This window comes from Rattus rattus, chromosome 16, assembly GCF_011064425.1.
Source record: "Rattus rattus isolate New Zealand chromosome 16, Rrattus_CSIRO_v1, whole genome shotgun sequence".
Classification (NCBI taxonomy): domain Eukaryota; kingdom Metazoa; phylum Chordata; class Mammalia; order Rodentia; family Muridae; genus Rattus; species Rattus rattus.
Window position 1 is genome coordinate 10,488,906 of NC_046169.1, and position 24,971 is coordinate 10,513,876.

At 48.4% G+C, this 24,971-nt stretch overlaps 1 protein-coding gene across 1 annotated transcript in view; it reads right to left on the reverse strand.

Moving 5' to 3' along the window:
• The window catches only part of Wipi2 (WD repeat domain, phosphoinositide interacting 2), a 32,660-nt gene extending 12,637 nt beyond the window's left edge, over window positions 1-20,023 (reverse strand). The window contains exons 1-3 of the mRNA XM_032886650.1: window positions 19,741-20,023; window positions 12,182-12,264; window positions 281-450 (exon numbers count right to left, since the gene is read on the reverse strand). Of these exons, the coding sequence (XP_032742541.1) occupies window positions 281-450; window positions 12,182-12,264; window positions 19,741-19,814 (327 nt within the window). The 5' untranslated portion in view covers window positions 19,815-20,023. The remainder of the gene's footprint in view (window positions 1-280; window positions 451-12,181; window positions 12,265-19,740) is intronic.
• Between the last annotated feature and the right edge of the window lie 4,948 nt (window positions 20,024-24,971).

Consider the following 24,971-nt stretch of genomic DNA (forward strand, 5'->3'; position numbering starts at 1 on the left):
TCCCAGCACTACAGTGGCAGAGCCGGATGCACCACCGTGACTTGGAGGCCAGCCTGATCTACATAGCAAGCTCCGGGACAGCCATCTTAAGAACCCGAAATGGACAGGCACAGGGGTAGAGGTGTTGGTGCAGAGCTGGGGAGGCTCCATCCTTCTGACCCTCCTGCCTGTGCCTCTCACCGTGCTCACAGTTTCATGCTGTGCTTGTGTGCCCAAGGCGGAGGGGCCCAGTGGGAAGGCGGGTGCTGTCATCTGAGCTGCTGCACAGGGCGCTACTCACCTGCCTGTTCAGCTTCACAGCCAGGATGGTGTTGGAGTAGCTGTAGTTGCAAATCTCAGTCCCCTTCTTAAAGTGGCAAACCTTGAGCTTCCTGGGAGCTTTGAGGCTGACGATGGCCACCAAGCTGCTTGAGAACAACCTCTCCACGATGCAGACATCTTCGGTGTCAGCTGGAATGAGAAGAAACACACACGCATGGACACATGCGTTTCCGGGTTAATGCGTGCAATCCGTCCAAAGACACGGTGCATGCACTAACAGGCCCACGGCACAGAACACTGTAAAGGACACATGGGTGACATCTCTCTGGAGCCACAGGTCAGCAGAGGGGACGGAAAGTCTGTCTGGAGCGATGGCTTCTGTCACTACATAGATCACACCCTATGTGCAAACTCTGTTACCAAAGCACAGAAACACGAGAGGGCGGCTTTAAAGCCGCTCTGCTGTGGGCAGGACTTCCATTCATCTGCTGCTGTTTTGTGGGTGTGGGTGTGTGTCATGGTAGGAGTGGAGGTCGAGGAAACTCGTGACGTCTATTCTTTCCTCCTACCATGGGGGTCCTGGGGTTCCAATTCAGGTCGTCAGGCTTGGCAGCAAGCGCCTTTACCCACTGAGCCATCTCATTGGCCCATACTTGTTCAAGTCAGGTCACAGAATGAGATGCTGCCAGGGAAGCATGCTAAGGCCCAATCCATAACTGCTGTGGCCCTGGGCAGTGAACCAGAGCTCCGAATCAGCCCCATGATGTCGCAGCATTCAGTAGGCTGGCTTGATAAAACACAGCTCTGACTCTTTGTAGCTGAGGATGGGTGCATCAGGATGCAACTCTGTGTAAGTCAAAGAACATTTGTGTTTCTAGGCAAGCACATGGTTCCATCAGGTCTGCGTGACCTGAAATGCAAACGTATACTAACACAGCAGACACAAACGTAGACTGGTACACCAGACGTAAGCTAGAAGCAGACACGCCCGTTCTTGTTTTAAGCATGGGAATGTGCTCGCAATGGAACAGGCAGTAAAACCAAGGCCTATCCTAAGCTTTTTATAATTTATTTATGGGCACTTTTAGCCAGATGACACAAATCACATTTGCTTCCTTTCCAGAGCAGCAAGCACGCCTTCATTTCAAGAATCAAAGCACAAGTGGCTGCCACCATTGGGCACAAGCCAGAGGGGTGGGAGCCGGAGATGGGTCCCAGGCTGCAGAAACTTTGCCCATAAGCACCCTGATATGGGCGCAACCTCTGCTCAGAGTGCACTGTAACTAAAGAATGGGTAACATCGCAAGCTCTTAGAAGTCAGAGATTTGTACAAGACAAGCACTTGAAACACAGCCAACCAGGTGTACCGACAGGCTAGAGCCCCAGAATGCCAACTGTCTGCAGCACAAAGAACTTCCGTCAAGAAATCACAAGGACATCTGTCACGAGGAGAAACCTGGTGGGAAAGAGGATCAGTTCTAGCTGCCAGCTCTGGTGACATACGCCTTTAATCCAACATTCAGGAGGCAGAGGCAGGTGGTTCTCGTGACTTTGAGGCCAGTCTGCTTTACAGTTAGGTCAGCATGGGCCGCTGAGACTTTTTTTTAAAGGGGCGTGTTCATGGGGTGGGGCAGAAGAGGTGGCATCCCATGTACAAAGCAGGGCAGGGTAGTGTGCCTGGAAGCAGAGACATGACAGTCCATGCAACTCACTGGCTAGCTAGTCTGGAGGACTGTCTAGACACACACAGACAGACAGACAGACAGACAGACAGACAGACAGACACACACACACACACACACACACACACACACACACACACACACACACACACACTAACTAATTTAAAAAGGAAAACCAGGGCTGGAGAGATGGCTCAGTGGTTAAGAGCACTGACTGCTCTTCCAGAGGTCCTGAGTTCAATTCCCAGCAACCACACGGTGGCTCACACCCATCTGTAATGGGTCTGATGCCCTCTTTTGGTGTGTCTGAAGACAGCTACAGTGTACTCATATCAATCAATCAATCAATCTTTTAAAAAAAAGGCAAGCCAGCTGTAGTGGCAGCAGAAACAGTTGGTCTCTGTAAATCTGAGGCATGCTGGCATGCTGGTATACACAGTAACCCAAGCCCCGCCTGGACTAGTTGTCTATGCAGAACCTGTGCCTAACAATATCCTCAAAGATGCAAGACTAGATTTCAGCTTTGGTAACTCTAAAGATGGGGCACACTGTACGGAAGCAGTCTATATAAAACGGACTCCGCGTGTGTGTGTATATGTGTGCATTCATGTGTGTGCAGGATCAGGTTCGTGGCACGCATGAGGAGATCAGAGGAAACTTCAAGTTCTGATCATCCCCAAGGCTTTTCTGTTTCCCCAGCTTGGGCATTTACAAGTCATTTTTTACCTGTGTCCAAGGATCAAAACTCAGGTTCTCAGACTTGGAAGGCAAATATTTTATCAGTGGCTTAATCATCATTTCCTTATGTAAAACTGATAAGTAATTTTTACACAAATCCACTGGCCCTTTAATTTAAACTGCAGGTGAGATAGTCTTAATACCTTTTTGCATGGAGCTGTGTGTCACCCTTCACATATCCTGAATTTGAGGAGCTGTCCTCATGCTAATGTTTAACTCCAGCACCTGGGGACTTTACAGCCATTGCCTGACAGGCAGGATGGGGGTGTGTGTGTGTGTGTGTGTGTGTGTGTGTGTGTGTGTGTGTGTGTGTGTGTGTGTGTGTGTGTGTGGTGACTGGTGAATCTTTGTCTTCTGCACACAGTCCTAGTGAGAGGAGGGCTGAAGTATAAAAGGGAGGAGAGGGAGTGGCAAAGGAGATGCAGGATGCTCCTTGTGGTGAAACAGAGCTGGTGGAAGCTAGTGGGGTTACTCCTTCCAAGAGCATCTTGCTTCAGTCACAGAAGCCCCTATGTGCTCACCCAACTGCACTTCAGCAGACACAGGGTCCATGCCACTTAACAATGTCGGGAGCAATACAGTCCAGTAAGACTAAGTTTAAATTGTGGGAAACCCCACCCTTCTTATGAAGCAGGAGGGAGGAGGATCCCGGCCAGGCCCAGAGGCCAGCTTAAGGAGCTGGGAGCTCCTGCAGTGAGCACAGGCCATTACAGGGGTGAGGGGGTTGGGGGAGTCTCCTAAGTGAAATGTGGTTAAACACAGAGCCAGCAGCAGGCACAGAGAGGCCTGGGACTTCATGGTCGTGTTCAGAACCAGTCAACTGGAGGAAAATTATACCAATACTACAAGAGGCCAAAAACCAAAGCAAAACAACCAGAACTCAGGCTGGGAGTGGTGGCTCACAACTTCAGTCCATACTTTGGAAGTTGAGGCAGGAGGACCGCCATAAGTTTGAAGGCAGTCATAACTGTGTTTTAAAAAACAAAAGCAATCAAGCATCCCCCTCCCCAAACCAGGTTCAGAAACTTAGGGACAGGCAGTGGGATGGCGGGGGTGTGGTATGGGGGTTGATGTGTCCTTTATCCTAGTATTAGCAGAAGCAGGCCAGCCAAGGGATGAGGAAAAAAAGGTCATTTAGTAATAGGAAGAAAAAAAAATCCTTGTTGAAAAATTCCTCTTGGCCAGGCATGGTAGTGCACATCTTTAATTCCAGTACTTGGTAGGCAGAGACTGGCAGACTTCTGTGAGTTCTAGGCCAGCCTGGTCTATATAATGAGCTTCAGAACAGCCAAGGCTACGTCAGGGCTACCAAAAGCCCCTCTCAAAAAAACCAAAAAGAGGACTCTCTAATTAATTCGCCATCTTGAATGATGGAAACCATAATTTGCACTGGAGACTGCACACAGAGCAACAATGCTCCTGCCTCACTGCACATCCCTGCAACAGATTCAGGGGTGGGAGTGGGGGTGAGGGTGGATCCAAGTCTGTTAGAACTTGGATGCTTGCCCTGCAGAGGGACTAGCCAGACTTTATATTCCATCTAATATCTTCCCTGAGACACTAAACTCCTCCTAGCCTTTATAGCCCCCACAGTAGGCTGGGAGTCAGCTAAACAAAATAAAACAGACCAGAAACGCTGGGCGCTGAGCCCCGTACTGGGTGTGAGGACGATCACCCCCTCCAGTCACCACAGGTGGTTAGTGCTTGTCTGTGTGGCTATCTGTTGACCCCATCTTTCCAACTCTAGGAAGTTAGTTACCTGACACTTTATTCACCAGTGGCTATGGCAGAGTTCCTCCACCTACTCTGTGAACGGGAACGGGCATTCATATTGCTGCTTGCACATCAATGTACAGAACAGTGTTATTCACAGCAAGCAAGAAATACGAACAGCCCAAAATCAGTGGACGAACCAAACAGGACGGCTCGACAGTCCAGCAATACTCAGCAGTAACTCAAAGGAAGCCGGGTACACGGGAGTGCAGGGACGAGCTGTAAAAACATTCCACATGAGCAAAGCCAACCACACTCAGCTGCATTTATCTGCAAAGCCCAGACAGCAAGTCTATAGATGTAGAAAGGAGATGAGCGGCTGAGCTGGGCTGAGTGGGAGGGGTTGAGGAGGAGCTGTTAATGGACTCCGGCTTTAAGAGGTGATAAAAACATCTGCAAACTCCATGATGGTAGGCTGCGCAACTCAGCCAGTGCACTTTGATAGTTTAAGCAGATTCATAGGCCATAAAGGTATAGACACTGTACCCCGATGAGGCCGGCTTTTATTTTTGTAAACGCACTAAAGCCCATCCCAGGCAGCCTAGTGCGGACATATGAACTTTGGCTGATATATTAACACCTGACGCAAGAAGTTACCGACCCAAGTGGGAGGGGACTCTCAGTGCAAGTCACGTCACCAGGGAGAAATGGGCCACTGGGACAAGGCAGAGCTAAGTATATGCAGACCTCGGGGAACTCCAGTCCTTCAACTCTAGGCAACGGGAGGGGGTATCTCTTAAGCCATTGAAGACATCTGACAGCTACTGAATTTTCTGGGGCATTTTTTACATCTATAACTTTAATCTGATTTCCACAGGGGCCAGAAACTAAGAAAAGGATTAAGCCCTCTGCAAACTGCAGGGGAACCTTCTTCCCTGGTCTGACTTTGTGTGGATGTCTGTGAACTGAGCAAGCCAAGCTAAAGATTATTGATAGGTGTCTTTCTCTGTTGGTCTCCACTGAACCTGGTGCTTACACAGGGGTAAACTGGCTGGCCAGATCATTCCAAGGATCTACCGGTCTGTTCAGCCATTGCCACCATAGCTATCTTTCCATGGGTTCTGGGGTCTATCCAGTGAGCCTTCTCTCCAGGCCATGGCTACTACATTAGCAGAACAGAAGCAGCATACCAGCACCACACATGAACCCCGCACTCAGCACAGCCGCTCTCTACTCCAAAGGGCAGCTCAGCTACCATGAGAAGCAATGGTAAATAAAGGCCAGTGATGGAAGGAGACACAACTGACCGGGCTGAGCCCTTACCGAAGGTGGCACTCCAGGGCCAGAGTACACCCAGGCTGATGCAGAGAACACTCTGGACATAAACTTCAGTGACCTAAAGTGGCAATGGCCTAGTTTCCAGGTGGCCTCGGGCACAATGCTGTCCACTTCCTCGAGGTTGGCTATCTAAAAGTTTACCTTAGGGAAGGAATTACTTGGGCTAAGCAAATGCTGTTTTGCTTCTGTGGTGCAGTGGGCAGCTGGCAACAATGAAATAATTGCCGAAGCACATTTCCCACAGGTCTGCCCACACTTGGGCTCTCTCAGTGTTACCAGTCAAGAGCGGATGCTCTCCAACAGCACACTAAGGCAGAGAAGGGACTCTGTTACTGTAAAATCTCACAGAATTGATATTCTGGCAGGAGTCATTTCTTAGCCCTGAGAACTTAGATGCCCTTGAGGTGCTCTGGTCAAGGATACCACTGAGCTACAGCTGGGCTCACTTTGTAAACTTTCAGAAGTACAAGTTTTGTGAGGAGCATGGTCCCCATTCACATGCTTCTGACCCTGCATGGCATCTGGAGAAGTTTACATCTAAACTCTGACAGTTGACAAAGGCCTTTTTATGTATTTAATACAATAGTGGACACCGCTGTTATAGTGACATTTAAGAAAACCACACTGTGAGCTTTCCAACACCGAGGCATGTTGGAACACATGAGAACATGGGGACAGAAGCCACAGGCAGTAGACCCAAGTTTTTACAATGTTGCTTATGTTTGAGATCAACTGGGAAGTAGCTCGGTGGTTCGAACGCTTGCCCAGCACGCAGGAAACCCTGGGGTCTAGCTCCACATCTGCATCAAAACAAGAGTGGCAGCACAGCCTTTAATCTCCACCCCTGGGAGACAGACAGGAGGATCAGAAGTTCAAGGTCACCAGAGTTTGAGGCTACCTGGTCTACATTAAGACCCTGTGTCCAAGGGGTTGGTTGGGGGATTGAGAAAGATTGATTGACAAGTTGAGTTTTAAAATGGAGGTATGCTAGCATACATTAGTAATCCTAGCATTCAGGAAGCTAAAACTGCAGGCCAGCCTGGGCTATACAGTAAGACCTGTCTCACACATGAAGGTTGAGAAGTCTGAATCGCAGCAGCACTGTTAGGAAAGACCTAACTGCTCCTGGGCAAAGCCTTTATTTGTTGTTTGCTTTAAAGAAGCAGCAGTGGTTGGTCCTGCTCCCCAGGACCTGCCCTGGCTCATTCTTCTGATGAAACGACAAAGGCTGATAGCAACGATGTGAGTTTACGAGGAACGGCTAGGAGCTATGAGTGTGCAGACCTAGATTAGAGTCGTGAGTGCAACTCCTCGCTCTGCTTGCCTAAGAAAGCTAGACAAGCTTGACCCTCACTCAGAGGTAACTGCCTTCCAGGACACCCGCCCCATGTGAGGAAGTGGTCAACGCTGAAGGGGCAGATTTACCAGGCAGCTTCTGGGTGGAGGACTAACTCAGATAAGAGCTGCCCAGGGAGCTCAGCAGTAAAGTGCTGGTTCTACCGGCCTGGAGACCTACCTGAGTTCAAGCTCCACAAACCACAAAACGGTGGAAGGACTGAACAGATTCCAAGATCTCCCACCCCTGCTCAAACATGTGTATGCATGCACAAATCAGAAAGCACAAATGTGTAAGTAGTAACTGGAATGTTCTTTGTCTGCCTTAGCATCCATTTTTAAGAATCCAAATTCATGCTGGGAGGTACATGCCAGTACTTAATCCCAGTACTTGGGAGGCAGAGGCAAGCAGAGCTTTGTGAGTTCTAGGCCAGCTTGGTCTACAGGGTGAGTCCAGAACAGCCAGGGTTACATAAGAAACCCTGTTTCAAAAAACAAACAAACAAAAAACCAAAGTTCACTAAGGGGACACAGAATTTTGCAGGCTATTTTCCCACACTCACAAGATGCTATCAAGATATCACACTCTGTTCCCACCAAAAGCAGTAGGAAGAAGTCCAGGCAGAGGCAATGAGGCCCGGGCTCTGGCATTCCTTAGTACTCTACACACTAAGCTCCCAATACAAGGGGAACCATGATTTGCACACAGCCACTGACAGTGACAGCAGAACCTGACAGTGAGGTGAGGCACTCCACTCACTAGAGACTTGACCACACTTTAGCCACCGGTGGTTAAGAGCCAAAGGAGCCTTTCCTGAGGCAGGCCACCCTTCTGCAGAAGGAGTCCTGCTTCAGATGTCAGGAATGCTGGCCCACCCCCTTATATCAGTAATCACTGGGTGATGTCTGTCCAGTGCCATCTCAGTGAGGCTAGAGGACACTGAGAGACCAGGAATAAGGTGACTGTGAGAACAGAAAAGAGTAATAATGTCTAGGAGAGGCAGCGGGACATGGGTCAGGATCAGGGAGCACATCTAATACTGGTGGCTATTCTCTCCCAGTGAGTAATCATTTTTGAGGCAGTAACCAAGGTGACACAGAAGGGTCTGTCAGACAAACTCTATCCTGGAGTCAAGGGCACCTGAAAGATGACCTTTGGCAGGAAGGGGGCCCTCTACCCTCCTGGTGGGCAGGACTCTGGAATTCCAATTTCCTCCTCACTGTGCGCTAAGGGCTGTGTACTAGTTACCTGTCTGTTCCCGAGTCCCTAGCCTCAAGCTTGACAGTCACTTCTGGGCCCCTCTTTTTAGAAGCAGCTGTCACTAGGCACCTGCTATTCCTCTTCAACAATGAGAACAGTCTACAAGAGTGGTTGCCACTTCAATTTAGACAATTTAGGGCCATCCTTGACTGCAAAACACTAAGGACACCCTGGGTTGAGTCTAATCTTAAACTAAAGGAGAGTGGGCAAAAACACGATGGTAAAGGACAGGCGCCAAACAAATGCCTGACAAAACCCCAGCCCTGGACAAACAGCTATGAAAACCGAGGCTGGCACACCTCAGAAGTCCCAGGCAAAGCAGGTTCAGCGGACACACTTCAATCCCAGCTCTAACGGGCGGATCTCTGAGCCAGCTTGGCCTACACAAAGAGTTCCAAGACAGCCAGAGTTACATAGACTGTGTCAACACCACCACTAAGGAAACACAAATGAAAAGGAGATGGGATGCACAGATCTAAGAGGAAAGGTGCACAGTGCTGTCAACAGTTGGACTGCCTCTGCCTTATATCACTGATGAATGAGGTCCGGTCACCCAGAAGTGTCCGCAGAGGCTCTCCTGTCTGTTTTGTTGCTGCAGAAGTAACCTAGTTGGGACTTAAACTCTCTTTAGTTAAGCATGAGCCTGAACCCCTCCCTGATCATTCTGCCCTACCTGCTTCCAAAAAAACCCCTACATGTGCAGTTACCACACAACTGAACTCTTGGGCAGTCACCTTCAAGAAAAGCAAATTCACATTCACAGTGAACCCATGGATGTTGACTTTATTTGTGAACAACATTCCAGAACCAGACTCTCTGCTCGTCTTCCCATGGTTAACAGTTACGTTGTGAATTACTGCTTACCAACAAAAAACCAAAGTATCCTCACACTCGAGTCAGTTCTCAGGGAACTGTGCTGACTGAAACACCAATCACAGGCTGCAAGATGGCTTAGCTGGTAAAGCGTTTGTCTCACGGGTAGAGGGCCCAAGTCTGAAGCCCCAGAGCCCACGCACTCTTCAGAATTACCTGGGTTCCACTCCCAGCAGTCACATGACAGCTCAGAACCAGCTTAGGGTTAGGGTTAGGGTGTCCCTACCAGTGTGCCCACACCCAGCCTTCCTGTCTCTAGTGGTAACCAGTGTTCCCACCCTCTTGCCTGTGGGTTCAAGTGTCAGAGCCTGACTGAACTGTAACAGTCATGCCCTCGAGCCTCCTCCACTGACCTAAATACATTTGCACTTCCTAGTTAGGTGGACACTCACTGTAGTAACCAGAGATACAACCTGAGTAACACAACTTTCAAACCTGGCAAGCCCAGCACTCAGGAAGCTGAGGCAGATCAAAGATGATGGGTGGGATAATGTAGGGAGGGAGGGTTGTCAACCCGAAGGGATTTTTATTTATGTATTAATTATTACTTTGCTTTTTTTCCAGACAGGGTCTCACTATACTATACCCAGGCTGACAGAGAACACAGTCCTCCCAAGTACAGAGATTACAGATGGGCCACTGCCCTAACTTTAACCTAAGGACCTTTCTAGACTGGTGGCTCTTAACCTGTGAGTCTCAACCCCCTTGGGGGTCAAAAAACCCTTTTTACGGGGTCACCTAACACCATCAGAAAACACAGGTATTTACATTATCATTCATAATAGCAAAATTATGGTTATGAAGTGGGAACAAATTAATTGTATGGTGGTGGGGGGTCACCAAACACGAGGAACTGTATTAAAGGGCTATGGCCTTAGGAAGGGTGAGAAGCACCGCTCTAGCTGAGAAGAGTTGTATCAGGGTCCTGTACAGGACTCCACAGGCGCTAAAACATCACTGACTTACACACACAAGCAGATACAGTGATGGAAGAGCAGTACCGTTCTGGCTGTGCTACCTGTGCAGGGCTGCACCTCACAGGTGGGGGAGGGGCTGTAAGAACCTCAGCAGCTAAAGGCACCTGCTCCAGGCCTGGCAACCTGACTGCAATCTGGGACCGCAGGCCCACAGGCTGTGCTCTGACCTCTACACTGGCATGACGACAAGTTAAAAAACGCACACGAGGGGAGTTAAAAAAAAAAAAAAAAAAAAAAAACGCACACAAGGGGGCTGGGGATTTAGCTCAGCGGTAGAGCGCTTACCTAGGAAGCGCAAGGCCCTGGGTTCGGTCCCCAGCTCCGAAAAAAAGGACAAAAAAAAAAAACAAAACAAAACAAAAAAAAAAAAACCAAAAAAACGCACACGAGGTTTTTGTTTGTTTGTTTTTTAGATATAAGGTCTCATCATTTAGCCATGGCTGACCCTGAACTCAGAAATCTGTCTGTCTCAGCCTTCCACGTGCTGGGTTCAAAGGCATATGGTCACAATTTTTGTTTTTAACAGTAAAAAATAAAACGAAACATTTTAACATGTGTATTGTGTGTACCTGCATGCCCACAGGAAATAGAATAAAGTGTTAGATCCTCTGAAACTGGAGTTACAAGCGACTGTGAGCCTCCTGATGGGGGTGCTGAGGACCAAACGCAAGCCCTCTGCAAAAGCAGTAAGCACTTTAGTCACTGAACCATCTGCCCAGTGGTGCTTCCTCCCTCCCTCCATCTTTTTAATACTTTATGGGCAGGCAAGATGGCTCAGTGGGTAAAAGTACCTGCTACCAGAGCCATTTGACCTGAGACCCAAATAGTGGGAAGAAAAACAGACTCCTGTAAGTTGTCCTCTAGCCTTCATGCTTGTGTGGTAATGCATGTGCATATTTGAGGTTACACACTAAATAAATAATATGAAAACCTGTCATTTAATAATGTCTAGGGGTTAGGAACATATCTCGGTAGGTAGTTGCCAGGTAAGCAAGAGGATAGGATCTCAGTTCAGATCCCCAGACCCATGTAAAAAGTTGGGTACCTTATCTCAGGTCTAACTCCAGCATGGGGGAGGCAAACAGGCAGATCATTGGGGCTCACTGAACAGCCAGTCTAGCTCTATGGGCAAGCTCTAGGTTCAGTGAGAGACCCTATCTTAAAACAACAACAAAACCAAAACCAAAACAAAACAAAAACAAAGCAAAAGTGTGCAGAATAGCTGAGACAGACTGCTTGTTGCCTCTGGCCTCCATATCCCCACAGCACTCAGACACACAAATTATTCTAACTTTTAAAAATTTACTTAATTTTATGTGTCTGAATGTTTCGCCTGCACTTGTGTGTGTGTGTACCATGTGGGTGCCTGGTGTCTGTACATGTCAGAAGTGGGTGTCAGATCTCTTGCACTGGAGTTACAGATGGTTGAGAACTACCATCCAGGTTCTGGGAACTAAACCCAGAACCTCTGAAAGAGCAACAAGAGCTCTGAACCACTGAGCCACCGCTCTCACCCCAAATGATGTGTTTTATGGTCACCAACTGACCATAGTCCAACAGAGAGCCATTACTTCTTTTCCAGAAGCCCCAGCTTGTAGCCCTTCTGCTATCCCAATTTACAGACCACAATCAAAATCCAACCAAAGGAAACCATTTCTATGGGGCTGGAACAGTTAAATTTTCTCGGAGCCCTTCATGACAGTAATGCAATCTAAACAGTATTGGGGGGGTGAGAAATGACAGATTATGTATGGTGGGATGCCAGGTCCTGAAAGCTCAAACATGCAACCCTAAATGTACACTTAATATACACAAACACCAGAGATCTGGACGAGTACCCAGAGGGTCAGTCCTGTGAGTTCCTGAGGTGGTTAGGGTGGAACAGGACTGCCCCAGGCTGTGTGCATTTGAACTCCAACAGCGTTGGAGTAGAAGACTGCATTCCAAATCTAGATGAACAGGTCTACTTTGTTTAACAAAGGGAAAATAAAGCAAGCACTTACTGCATTCATAGATCTGTTCCAGCTTATCCACAGAAGATAGGGAGAAAAACTTATACCCGGACTTACTACCAACAGCTAGGGACCTGCAAAAAAGCCAAATTCAGAAGTAAGAGCTGATGCACGTACACAGCGATCATGCATAAACCAGTGCCCACTTTACCCACCAGTAACCAGGGTCTGCACAAGGCATCACCCGGGTGTTCTGAGCCATCTCATGGGTCTGTAACACGGGTGTGGCAGAGGGTGTAATAGGCCAGAATTCTGTAAAGCTTGTGGCATGGCCATTGAGACAGGGCACCACCACAGCTGCACACTGCAGGCTGGCTGGCCTGCAAGCATCCAGGAGTGGCCTCCCCTCCAACCTCAGGAGGATGGGCCATGCCTGGCTTGCCATGTGTTCGTGGGCTCTGAACTCACCCTCACACTTGTATGCTTTTTACCTTCTGAGCCATTTCCCCAGCCCCAATGCTCCTTCATTTCATGTATATGTATACAAAGGTACCCAGCTGTAGACCTTAAATATATTCAAGTTTGTCAGTTACCCCTCCCTGCCATAAAGCCTGAGAAAAGATTAAAATAGTAAAAACAAATGAACAAAACTTTGAGCCCTAAATGAAGAGTAATCAGCTGTCAATCAGTGACTGCAGACACACACGGCTGTTTTGGCCCTTGTGAGTGAGCCTCCAAGTTCAGTAAGTCACTATGCATTCTACACTTTGAACAATGATACTTTACAACCTGGGCTTAGCATCCATCCTTGTCTCAGGAATGCCTTTCACTGCCTTATGCACTCGATTAAGGTGCTGTGGCCAGGAGGTGGGGCAGGAATGGCATGCACCAAGAACATTCAGACCCTGCAATTGGAAGACCATTGGTTTTCAACCAGCAGGTCTCCGCCCCCTGGGGTCCCATTATCAGATTTATAGCATTACGATTCATATAATTACAGTTATGAAGAAGCAACGGAAATAGTTTTATGCCTGGGGTCACCACAACATGAGGAATTGTATCAAAGGATCACACCATTAGAAAGGTTGAGAACCCCTGCCTCAGATGGAGAAGGCTTAGGATTGAATGCCTATGTTCTGGCTAAAAAGCTCAAAGCATAGAGGCTTGGTGACACCAAACGAAGGGGTTCCTGATCAGAAAATTCCATCTCCAGAATGCAACAGAGCAAGAAAGCAAGAGAACAGTACACACAGCTGACCCCAGCAGAAGGATGATTAGGGAGAAGCAAGGAGAGACAAAGGGGCGACATGAAGGGCTGGTTTTGTTTAATGCTGGGAAAGGATGAAAACACACCTCCATGGGCAGACCAGACCAGCCATTTGTATTTGTACCCCAGGATGACACCTGAGGCTACACCAGCTTATCGCTTGACAGTTCTGGCCCTCCCACAGAGGTGGAATGCATTCCTAGACCTGGGTACGGCAGCAAACGCCTGCAATCTCAGCCCCTGGGAGGTAGAAGAGAGGCTGGAAGATCAATCAGAAATCCCAGGTCCTCCTTGGCTACATAACAAGTTCAAAGGCAGCCTGGCCTACATGAGGTCCTGATTCAAATCACCAAAAGAGAAAAAGAAAGAAAGGATGGGGAGGCTCTGTGAGTGCTGTGGAAACCTGAGGGCTAGAGCTGCTCTCTACCAGCTGACAGTGTTCTTTCAACCAAGTGCCCAGGTATAGAGAGACTGGACACACTGAGTCGTAACAGGTGGCTGTGCTGGTGGACACCTTTAGTCCCAGCACTTGGGTGGAGGGGGCTCCAGCATGCTCTACACAGCAAGTGCCAGCCCAGATGTGTCTTAATGCAATTTTTTTTAAAGGAAGCAACAAAACAACTCCCCAGAAAGGTTGGAAATAAAATCGCAGCAGCTAAGAACTCTGGCAAATTAGTGTTCAAGGAAGTCATTTCCAGACAGTAAAGTTTTTACTGTAAGCATATTTTAATCTCTTACCTTGACTACTTGTGAATTTAAAACACAAACCACCCTGGTCCTTGGGAGGTAAGAAACAGGAGTATCAGGAGAATAAGGACAACCTGGGCTACATAGTGAGCTCCTGTCTTAATGTAAAAACAAAACACCCAGAATGCCACGAAGCGAAAAGAAAGACAAAAATCCTTCCTAGGTTGAGCATTTTCCCGTGGTCTGAAAGGTTTACATTTCTATCTACGCATCTATGCATCGGCCACCTCCTGCAGAGCTGTGAGCGCAGGGCCTCTGGAGCAAGGCCCTCACTACAGAGCCGCTTTACCAGTCCCCAGCTTAAATGCAGCTTAAAACCAAAGGACACGTTGGTTTCATGCTTATTTGAAACACAATAGAAGAGGCTGGCCTCAGACTTCCCGAGTGCTGGGATAGACAAGAACCACCATGCCTGCTTTGGCAAATTCTCTTGGGTACAAGGTTTTGTGCCTCACGCCAGATGGTCAGAACATGTGAGACACACAAATGTGTCTGAATGTATGTATGTACACTACAAGTATACAGGAGCCAGGGCAACTGAAAGTTACCCTGAAACTTAAGTAAAAGGTGCTCACGAGCCACCATGTGGGTCCTAGGAACCAAGCCTGGATCCTCTGCAAGCACACTAAGTGCTTCTTACCGCTTGAGCCATCTCTCCAGCCCCCGACCACAATTCACAAAAATAGTTTCTAGAAGTGTTAGCGTGTGTGATGATGCTCTCTCTGGGTTCAGTCTCCAGCATAAAAATAAATACAGAAACACCCCCAAAACAAAAAAATCTTACCCTTACAGACAGCTGCCACCTTATCTTTTTCCCCTCAAGACCACCCCTCTTCTCATTTCTTCTTTGCTTGGAAATCACAAAATGAGCTTAGGGAGGTTCTTGTCTAAGCATGAGAGTGGACTCTGGGTTCCAGAGAGCTTGGCTTTCAGTGATGCTTCCCATGAATCTTTCTGATGTTCTAGGTATACAGAACTGATCAGAGTATTAAATACCTGGGCTACAGTTTCAGTGCCAAAACCCACCAAACTGACTGTGCCGTCCATCAGTAAGAAACGGAAGTGAAACGCTTTACCAGGGAAGGTAAGTAGTTAAATGACACTGTCAGTAGGTTTGGGGGCAGCACATCAGAGCACCTGCTGGGCAGGACTGGCCCTCAGGTCTCAGGCCAGTGCAACATTTCATTAGACACCTATAACAGGCTCTCATATGCACCTCTTCGGAAGGTTCTCTTGACGGAATATGATTTCTAAGCATGGAAAATGCATAACCACAGGAGAGGTGAGATTTATTCTATTAGCAATAAATGCTTGTGCCTTATTAAGAAGTTAACCCAGGCACAGGGATGCAGCTCAGTGGTAGAACACTTGCCTGGCTGGCATGTACAAGGCCCTGAGTTTAATTCCTGGTTGTTCAATGTTATCCTTATTGACTGAGGAATACAGACTGCAACAGGGATGGAGAGGACACTCGGGAGGAGGAGCCGGCGGGCTTCCAGCTCAAGGCCAACTGAGGCTGCGTAGAGACTGCCTCAAACAATAAAGATGTTAAAGGTGTGATGTGCCCATCTCTGACTCTGGCTTTGGGGAGGTAAATGCAAGAGGAGGCTCTGAGAAGTTCAAGGCCAACCATGGACACGCAGCACAGCAATTTCAAGGCCCAGGCTGGCCTGGAGCTACAGGAGACACTCACAAGCAAACAGACAGATGCGTGTGCTTGGGCTGATGGCCCAGTGGTTAAGAGCACGTACTGTTCTTGCAGAGGACCTGAGTTTGATTCCCAGCACTCACAACAGGTAATTCACACACCTGTAACTCCAGCACAAGGGGATCTGACATACACGACCCCCTCAAGAACAAACTCCTTTCTCATCTTCCCCTCCATGAGTCAAGCCTATTTATTGTAACACCCTTTTGCTACTCCATGAAGCTGTGGGGAAGGAACTGCCATCTTGAAATGATACCTGTTACTGAATTTAAACATGGGCCTGAAGTGGGTGTAGACTTCCACTTCACATGAGAACACATAGATCTGCCCCTCGCTTCTCAGGCATCAGTCCATAAAGGCCCTCCCCTGTCATTACCTTCACTGTGAAAAGGTCACACTTGATTATGTAGGTGAGTGGGACAAGCCACATGTAAACAGGAAGCTGACTGTCCCATGGCTGCAGTGATCTGACAGGTGCTGGTAAGACCACAGCCAGGCCGAGTTCATGGAGAAACTAGCCCATCCCACTCTAGACCTGTACCCGAAGTCCTGAGGTCTTTCAGAGTACCAGAAGCCGAACTTTCCTTGGCCAGTTTCTTTTTTAGGGGCTAACATGTTCCCTAAGAAACACCACAACTGGGGTTGGGGATTTAGCTCAGTGGTAGAGCGCTTGCCTAGCAAGCGCAAGGCACTGGGTTCGGTCCCCAGCTCCGAAAAATAGAAAAAGAAAAAAAAAAAAAGAAAAAAAAAAAGAAACACCAGAACTGGGATACCTCACAGGGTCTGTGGGTCACTGTCTATCCAGTGTGATCTGCAGCTATCTCCCGCAGACACACAGGAGGCAGACAAGTTAAGGCTGAAGGAGCTTTGAAATTTGCCTTCAGTTTACAGGTACATGCGGAGAATAATACCTTCCGGAATGAGGCCCAGCAATGGAAAGTTTGGTCAGTCCACAGAGAGAACAGTTAATACCTTCAGAGCCTCTCTAACATGGGGGTGGGGTGGGTGTCCCTTTATTCTAGCCCTTTGGGAAGAGTCTTAGAATAGACACAGCCACCTCTCTGACTTCCCAAAATCCTCTGGAAAACCTTAGTCCTGGTGAGTCCATGTGAGAATCCAGTGACCCTATGCAGGTCATTCACTGGTTAAGTTCAACTTGGAAAAGCTAGAGTGCGAGTGCCCCACATAAACCTGCCACTTAAGAAACACTGATGGGACTCGACAGCCAGGACGGGCTCCTCTTCCTGTCCTTTCCTTTGGTTCCTTTAATAACAAACAGATGGTAAAGAGCAGATCACACAGATGTCATCACTTTTAGAATAAGAAGCACAAAAAGAGAAACCTCTCAATAAATATTTGAAATCATATTAGTAGTATGAGAAAAAAAGACTAACGTAATTTGGAGCACTACAAATGGCATTGGAATTACTACAGAATGGATGCACAGCGGCCCCCATCTATCCCTGAACACAGCAAATGGGATTCCACACATTTCACCCGGCCTAAAACTTTTTAAAATTCTATGTGGTCTATGTTTAAGGTATTTCTGCACATGTGGATGCATATCTGTGTGCATGTACATGTATGTTTCCATGGAGGCCACAGACCAGCAGGCGGGCATCTTCCTTCACGGCACTCCACCTTGTTATTTGAGACGAGGTGTCTTACTGAACCTGGAGATTACTACTCTTTGGCTAGACTGGGCCAGAAGGCTCTGAGGATGATCAACCTATCTCTGTCCCTACACCTACACAGGTCCTAGAGTTACAGATGCCCTGCTCCCCAAAACCCCTGCCTGGCTTTATGGGTGCTGAGGAGCCAAACTTAAGCCCTCACGCCCCAGCCCCTTGGTTGTTGCTGTTTCCCCATCCTTTAAACAGGTCTCTCGATTCAGTCTTGGCTACTCGGGAATTCATTATGTGACCAGGCTGGCCTTGGATTCAGACACCCTCCTGCCCCAGCCTCCCAAGCAATGGGATTAAAGGTGCTCCTCCCACCCCCCATCCCCCACCTGTTCCTCTGCATGGTGGCGCACCTGCAATTCCAGCCCTCAGAAGGTGCAGGAGCACCAGGAATTCAAGGCCAGCAAGACATTAGTTTTTTTTGGGGGGATGGGGAGGGGGGGTGAGACAGGATTTCTCTGTGTAGACCAGGCTGGCCTTGGATTCAAGAGATACTCCTGCCTCTGCCGCACAGCAGCAGATTAAAAGTGTGTCACCAGCACTGGATTAAAGGCGTCTGTCACTGGGCCTGAGTTCACGTCCCTGCACTGAACTCCCATCCTAGAATTCCTTCCAACTTAGGTTTCTAGATGTCTTTGGCAAGTCACAAATGACACAGCAGGTCTTGTTTTTAAGTAATAACTTTATAAACTAGTGGGTCCAGGGCTAGCAGAGTTTCCTGGTGATCCTCAAAGCCTAATGGTTCAGAAGCCTAAACACTGCCGGTTGGAGATGCTTTCCTCCCACCTGGATGGCGCCTGCTCAGTCACTCAGCAAAGTGCACCAGGCTGTCCCTGTAGCTTTTGTTGTGCCGGCTTTAGCAGCCTGAACGTGTGTAGGGCACACACCTGCTAGTGTCTCCCTCTTTATTCACCAAAGTAAGGTCTCTTCTCTGAACCCCAGAGCTTGGTGACCCTACTCACTTAGTAGCCAGGGATCTACCTGGGGAGTGCTGGGATTATAGACAGCTGCCTAGCTTTTATGTGGGTGCTGGGATCCCAACTCTGGGCCTCAAGGTTGTGTGACAGGGGCTTTATCCATTGAACCCTCCCTCCAGTGCCCGGGTCCACTATTACTTCTAGACTCACTGTCTTAAGAATTCTGTTCTGAAGTAGAAAAGACTCAGTGTGGTACAATAGAAAGAAGACCAGGAGAGAGCTCAGGAAAGAGCTCAGGAGATGAGAATCCACCCCTGCCCCATTCCACTACTAACCAACTTTAAGATCCTGGCTGACTCTTTCTGAACTTCGCCGTCTCATTCGTGCCTGGACCAGGTAAGCCAATCTCAGGACAGCTCCCCCTTGAGAAGCTGAGAAGGTCCAACTGAGCACCTGTTGCTTACCCCCACACAGGTACTCCATTCTCCAATCTAACTTTTTAATTGAGGAAAAACAAAAGCCTCAGTCTTTGCCTTGCTAATGCTATTGTGCCAGTAGCGACCAACTACTTAGTGTGATGCCAAGTGACCCATTCCTCCTCCTCTTACATCACTTCCTCTTACTCACTTCCCAAGATGGCTCTTCTCCCTTCCAGTCCCATAACTCATCCTTCCTTCCTTAGAAACCTCATCTATTACCTACCTTCCAGGTATGCCAATGAGGCTGCCTTGAAGAACCAGATCGGGACCTATAGCAGTTCAGTCTGGCCAAACAGTAGACCGGTATTAAGGTTCTGTTTTAATCGCAGGAATAGCCCACCTCACCCCCTTCTGAAGCACCCAGACCCCTTGAGGACAAAGTCTCTCTTAGATTGAAGGCCTGGGTTACTACTGCCGTTTGGTCCTTGTTTGGAGGAGACCGAGTTACTTGCCAGAAAGAACGGCAGAGAAGAAATAAGAAAACAGAAGGAGAAAAGCCATGAAAAGCGATACAAACACTGAAGATACAGATGTATAGAAAGAGGGAGGCGGGCGATGCCCAGGACGGCCGCGAAACCCAGTCCGGGTGACAGGCACAAACCGGTGTGCTCAATTCCTTCCCAACTTTGCGAAAGGCGAGGTCTTAGGACAGGTGGATGGGAGCATACCCCGAGTTCCATCATCTCCCCCGGCCCAGGAGGCAGCAGCGCTCGAGCGGCCGCGCGGGCTCAGCACGCCCCCCGCCCATACCCCTCGACCTGACCCAGGCCCTGACCTCTGACCCGACCCCGTGCCCGAGCCCGGTCTTACGTGTTATCCTGGTTGAAGTTGGCGAACAGCAGCTGGCCGGCGCCGGCCTCTCCGCTCTGGCTTGCCAGGTTCATGGCTGCGCGCGCGCGACGGACTCGGACCCCCTTGGCCGGAGCGCGCGCGGCTCAACTCAGGCGGCCCGCGGGAGCACGCTACACTCAGGATCTGTACCCGGTCCGGGTCGCCGCCCCGCTCGCCCCTTCTCGCTGCGCGGGGACCAACTGCCGCCTCATACCGTCCCCACTCTTGTTTATGCTCCAGAGCCGGGACGGGCTGCGCGCTTGCGCGGTCCCGCCCACCCTCGCGACGCACGGCGGCGTACGGCGCAGGCCCGCTGTGTAGGCCCCGCCTCTTCACCTCGGGCTCCCGCGGGTGTTTCCGGTCGACTGCGCATGCATAAAAGGTGCGCTGGAAGGTGCGCCTGCGCGTGGCGGAGAGTGGGCGGGAGCTTGCTGGCTCCCAACGCCGAGTTACCTCGTTGGTCCTGGTTCGTCGATCATTGTTCTAGGGACTTGTGCCCACCGCATTGCTTGAAGAGAATATCACACGTCCGTTTTGCCGATTTGAAAAGCGAGGCTCAGAACTGTAAACAATTTCCCAAATGGTGGATCTGAGACTGGAAGTGACTTCTCAAAGGCGCGTGCGGTCACGGTCCTTGGGACAGGATTCTACTTTAAATGTATTAATCCGTGCAACAGTATATGGGAAGCACCTTTCTCTCTTTCCCGCCCTCCTTCCATTTATTCCTTTCTCCTCTTCCCCTCAAGGGAATGAAAATGCCTTGCTGGCAAAGGTCTTGGAGATGAGCGAAACTTGTTCTGTTCTGTTACATGTTAGAACTGAACCTGTAGGCAAGAGGCTGGCTGATGGGTCTCAAGAGCAGTGTGCTATCCTTTAGGAAAGTCCTTTAGGCGGGCATGAAGTCGAACTTTTTGATATAGGGTCTCATCTATCTGAGACTAGCTTTGGACGGTGTTGACTTTGAATTCCTGGTCTTCCCGCCTTTACCTCTTAAAAGATTACAGACATGCACCACCATGCTTGCTAAAAGTAGCCTTTAAAATGTTTTGTTTTGGCCTTTGGGGACCTTTACTGGTCTGGAACTTACCGATCTTAACCTTCAACTCACAGCAATCTACTGCCCTCTATCCTCTGCCCTCCAACCTCTGCTGCTGGAATTAAATGTGCTACGATTCCCAGCTTTTCTTTTTGAAAATGAAATTTTTTGAGAATTTCATGCAACGCGTTTTGATCATATTCAACCTCACTACCCAGATCCACTCTTCTTCCCTACCCACCCAAATTTGTGTCTTTTTTTTTTTTTGTCTTTCTTTTTTTAAACCCATCGATTCCATTTTGTGTTGCCTATAGCCTTGTACTGGAGTGTTGTCAGCCTATCAGGGACCATTCCTTTGAAGAACACCGATTCCCATTCTCAACAGCTACAAATTAACAATAGCTTCTTAGCTAGGAGTGGGGCTTCATGCCCATCTCTGGTCATAATGAGATTTGGTCTGGCTTGACCTGCACGGGTCTGATATATTCTGCCATAACTGCTATGAGTTCATGTGTACAGCTGCCCTGCTATGTCCAGTAAAACACCATTTCCTTGCAGGCATCCAGGGCCTTTGGCTCTCAATAGTCTTTCAGACTCTTCTGCAATGGTCCCTGGACAATGGGAGGAGGGGCATGGTATATATGGGCCCACTTAGGGCTGAGCATTCCATTCTGTCGTCTCTCATTCTCTGCACTTTGGGTAGCTGTGGGCCTCCGTGTCAATCACCATCTTCTGTAAAGAGAAGCTTTTCTGATGAGAGCAGAGAAATGCATTTCTCTATGGACGTAACAATAAGGGGTCAGTTCAATATGATGTCCATTCAGCAGACTAGTGAAGTAAGGCCTCCCCTAAGGTCTCTGGCCCACCTGCCCACAGGTTCTTGGTCTTAATAATGGTGCTAGATAGGGGTTTCATTTCGTGGACCAGGCCTTAAATCCAATTTATATTATTGGCACATGGAAAGACGTTCTGAACAGGACCCCAGTAACATAGGCATTAAGACCAACAGTTAATAAATGGAACTGCACAAGATTAACACACTTCTTTACTGCGTGGAGGACATCATCATCTGAGTGAAGAGGAAGCCTTCAGAACGGGTAAACGACCTTGAGAAGCCGCACATCTGACAGAGGGTTACTATCAAGAATATATAAAGAACTGAAAAAATAAAACATCAAGAAAATAACCCTATTAAAATATGAAGTCCCATATGCTGGCACATGGGTTTAATCCCAGCACTCAGGAGGCAGAGGCAGGAGGGTCTCTGAGTTGGAGGCCAGCCTGGTCTGCAGAGTGAGTTCCAGGTCAGCCAGGGCTACACAGAGAAACAGGTCTTAAAAAAAAAAATCGCCCCACCCCCAAATGGGACAAATAACTGAACATAAAGTTCCTAAAAGATGAAGCAAAACCATCCAGGAAACATTCTTTTTTTTTTTTTTTTTTTTTTTTTTTCCGGAGCTGGAGACCGAAGAAACATTCTTTTAAAAGTTCAACATTGTTGGCCATTGGAGAAATGCAAATTAAAAAATTTGAGATTTCCTCTTAGCCTCAGTCAAAACTGAGACTAAGATTTTTTTTTTTTAAAGCTAACATAAATGTGGGGGACCAGGAACACTTGCTGCTGGTGGGAGTGCCAGCGGCACAGTCACTTTGGAAATCAGCTTGGAGGTTCCTCGAAAAGCTGGAAATAGATCACTACATGCCTCACCCCTGAGCATACACTCGGAGGACCGTCTCTTACTACAGAGATCCCGCACGTCTGTCTTCGTTGCTGCTGTATTCATAGTAGACAGGAAATAGAAACTGCCTAGGTGCCCATTAGCTAATGAGCAGATAATGAAAATGTGCGTTTACACAATGGGTAGTACTCAACTGACAAGAAAAAAATGAAATAATGAGACTCACAGGTCAATGAATGGAGCCCGAAATAATTGTTCAAAGGGAAGTCACCCAGACCCCAACGACAAACACCCCAGGTTCTCTCCCGTTTGTGGATGTTGGCTTAGATGTTAGGCGTGTATGTTTCTTTTGGAATACCCACAGAAGTCAGGAGAATAGTAAGGAGCCATGGACAGTGCTTTCATGGAAGAGGAGATCAAATGTGGTATAGAGAGGTGAAGGGGAATGATGGAGCAGGAAGGGTTAAATGGATGAGGGTGGGTGTTCAGAGTAGAGGGACTATGGGGAGGGCCAATTAAGGCTAAGGATTTTAGACAAAGCCATATGGTAACTCACTATTGTAGAAGCTCCCCATATTGCACAGATATGCGCATAGAAGAAGAGTTAAATGGAGTTACCCTATTGACAACAAAGCCCTCCTAGACACTGCAGGATAATAAACAAAAATCCCCAGGCCAGGGGCGTTGGACAGTGAGATCAAAGGGTTCCCAAAGTGGGGGAGAATATCCATAGGAATGGCCATTCAGAGTCTGCCCCACATGTCATACACACACACACACACACACACACACACACACACACACACACACACACATATATTCACAGCCACCAAGACTAGATAAGATTGATGAAGCTCAAAAATGCATGCTGAAAGGGACGGGATATAGATCTCTCCTGAGAGACACATCCAGAGCATGTCCAATACAGAGGTCAATGCTAGCAGCAAACCACCAAACTGAGAACAGGACCCTCTTGGGGGGGAATTAGAGGAAGGATTGAAAGAGTTGAAGGAGCTCGCAACCCCATAAGAACAACAATGCCAACTAACTAGAGCTTCCAGGGACTAAATCACTACCGAAAAGACTATACATGGACTGACCCAGGGCTCCAACTGCTTATGTAGCAGAGAATAGCCTTGTTGGGGCACCAGTGGAAGGGGAAGCCCTTGGTCCTGCCAAGATTGGACCCACAGGGCAGGAGAAGGTGGGGGGAGCAGTAAGGGGGATGGATGGAGGGGGAGGGGAGGGGGAATTATGGACAGGAAACCGAGAAAGGGAATAACATTTGAAATGTAAGTAAAGGGTTGGGGATTTAGCTCAGTGGTAGAGCGCTTGCCTAGCAAGCGCAAGGCCCTGGGTTCGGTCCCCAGCTCCGAAAAAAAGAAAAAAAAAAAAAAAGAAATGTAAGTAAAGAAAGATATCTAATAAAGAAAAATGTTCCCAAACAGGACAGGCTACTGCCAAAGGCTGCCCTCCAGAATTTGATGGTAAATCCTTTTGCTGAAGATGCCATGTACCCAAGTCACAGAACATGGAGGGATCCATCTGGTGTTGACCTGGAAGTCTCATTTCTAATAGCTATTCACAGAGCATCCTTCCAGCATTCATAGAGCTAGAAGGGCCTATGTGTACTCCCCTAAGTAGATAAGGAGTCTTCAGTCTTGATCTTAGCCAAAAGGCCGAGAATCGATAGGAGTCTTCAGTCTTACTCTGCCGTGAACCTCACGGGCTATAATAACAAGAGCCCTGAGAAGACACGCCCATTGGTGCGGTAATTGGCACGAACGCCACGGAAGTCACCAAGATGGCCTTGGTCAATAAAAGGAATGAATTCCTCTACCTAACACAACACCTGGACATCGTCTCAAGCATGCTTAACTAACGTGCGGGCAGGCAATGGCATACCTAGGGTGGCTAGGGGATAAACCGATGACAAACTCACAGATGCACAGACACAGAGAAGCTGGAACTGGGTGGTCTGGGCCCTGGTGGAGAAGCTGCGCCACCCAGGAAGTTCAGTGTATTTGTTACGTAGAGCTTGAACCACCCATCCTCCCTCCCTACCGTCTCAAGTGGTGCTGGGTTGCAGGCACGCACCACTTGCGCAGCCGTATTTTATTTCAATTCAACAGTCCATTTCCTTACTTCTATTGAGACAGTTAGTTACGCTGCCTAGACGGGCCTGGAACCCAACCGCGTAAATAAGGCTGGCCTCAAACCCTGAGAGAGGTGCCTGTTTCTCTGTACTGAGGGCTGGGATTCAAAGTCTACGGAGGGCTGGGATTCAAAGCCTACGTCATCACACGGGGCCGTCATTTATTTTGAGAAAAGATTTTAGTGAATGCCTTATTGCCTCCAATTCACTAGGTAGCTAAAAATGACCTTGAACTCTTCACGGTCTTGCTCCCACTGCACTGGGTGTGTGCCACTACGCCCAGTTTTACGAGTTTATACGGTGCTGGGAATCAAACTCTGACATTAAGCAAACTAGCCAG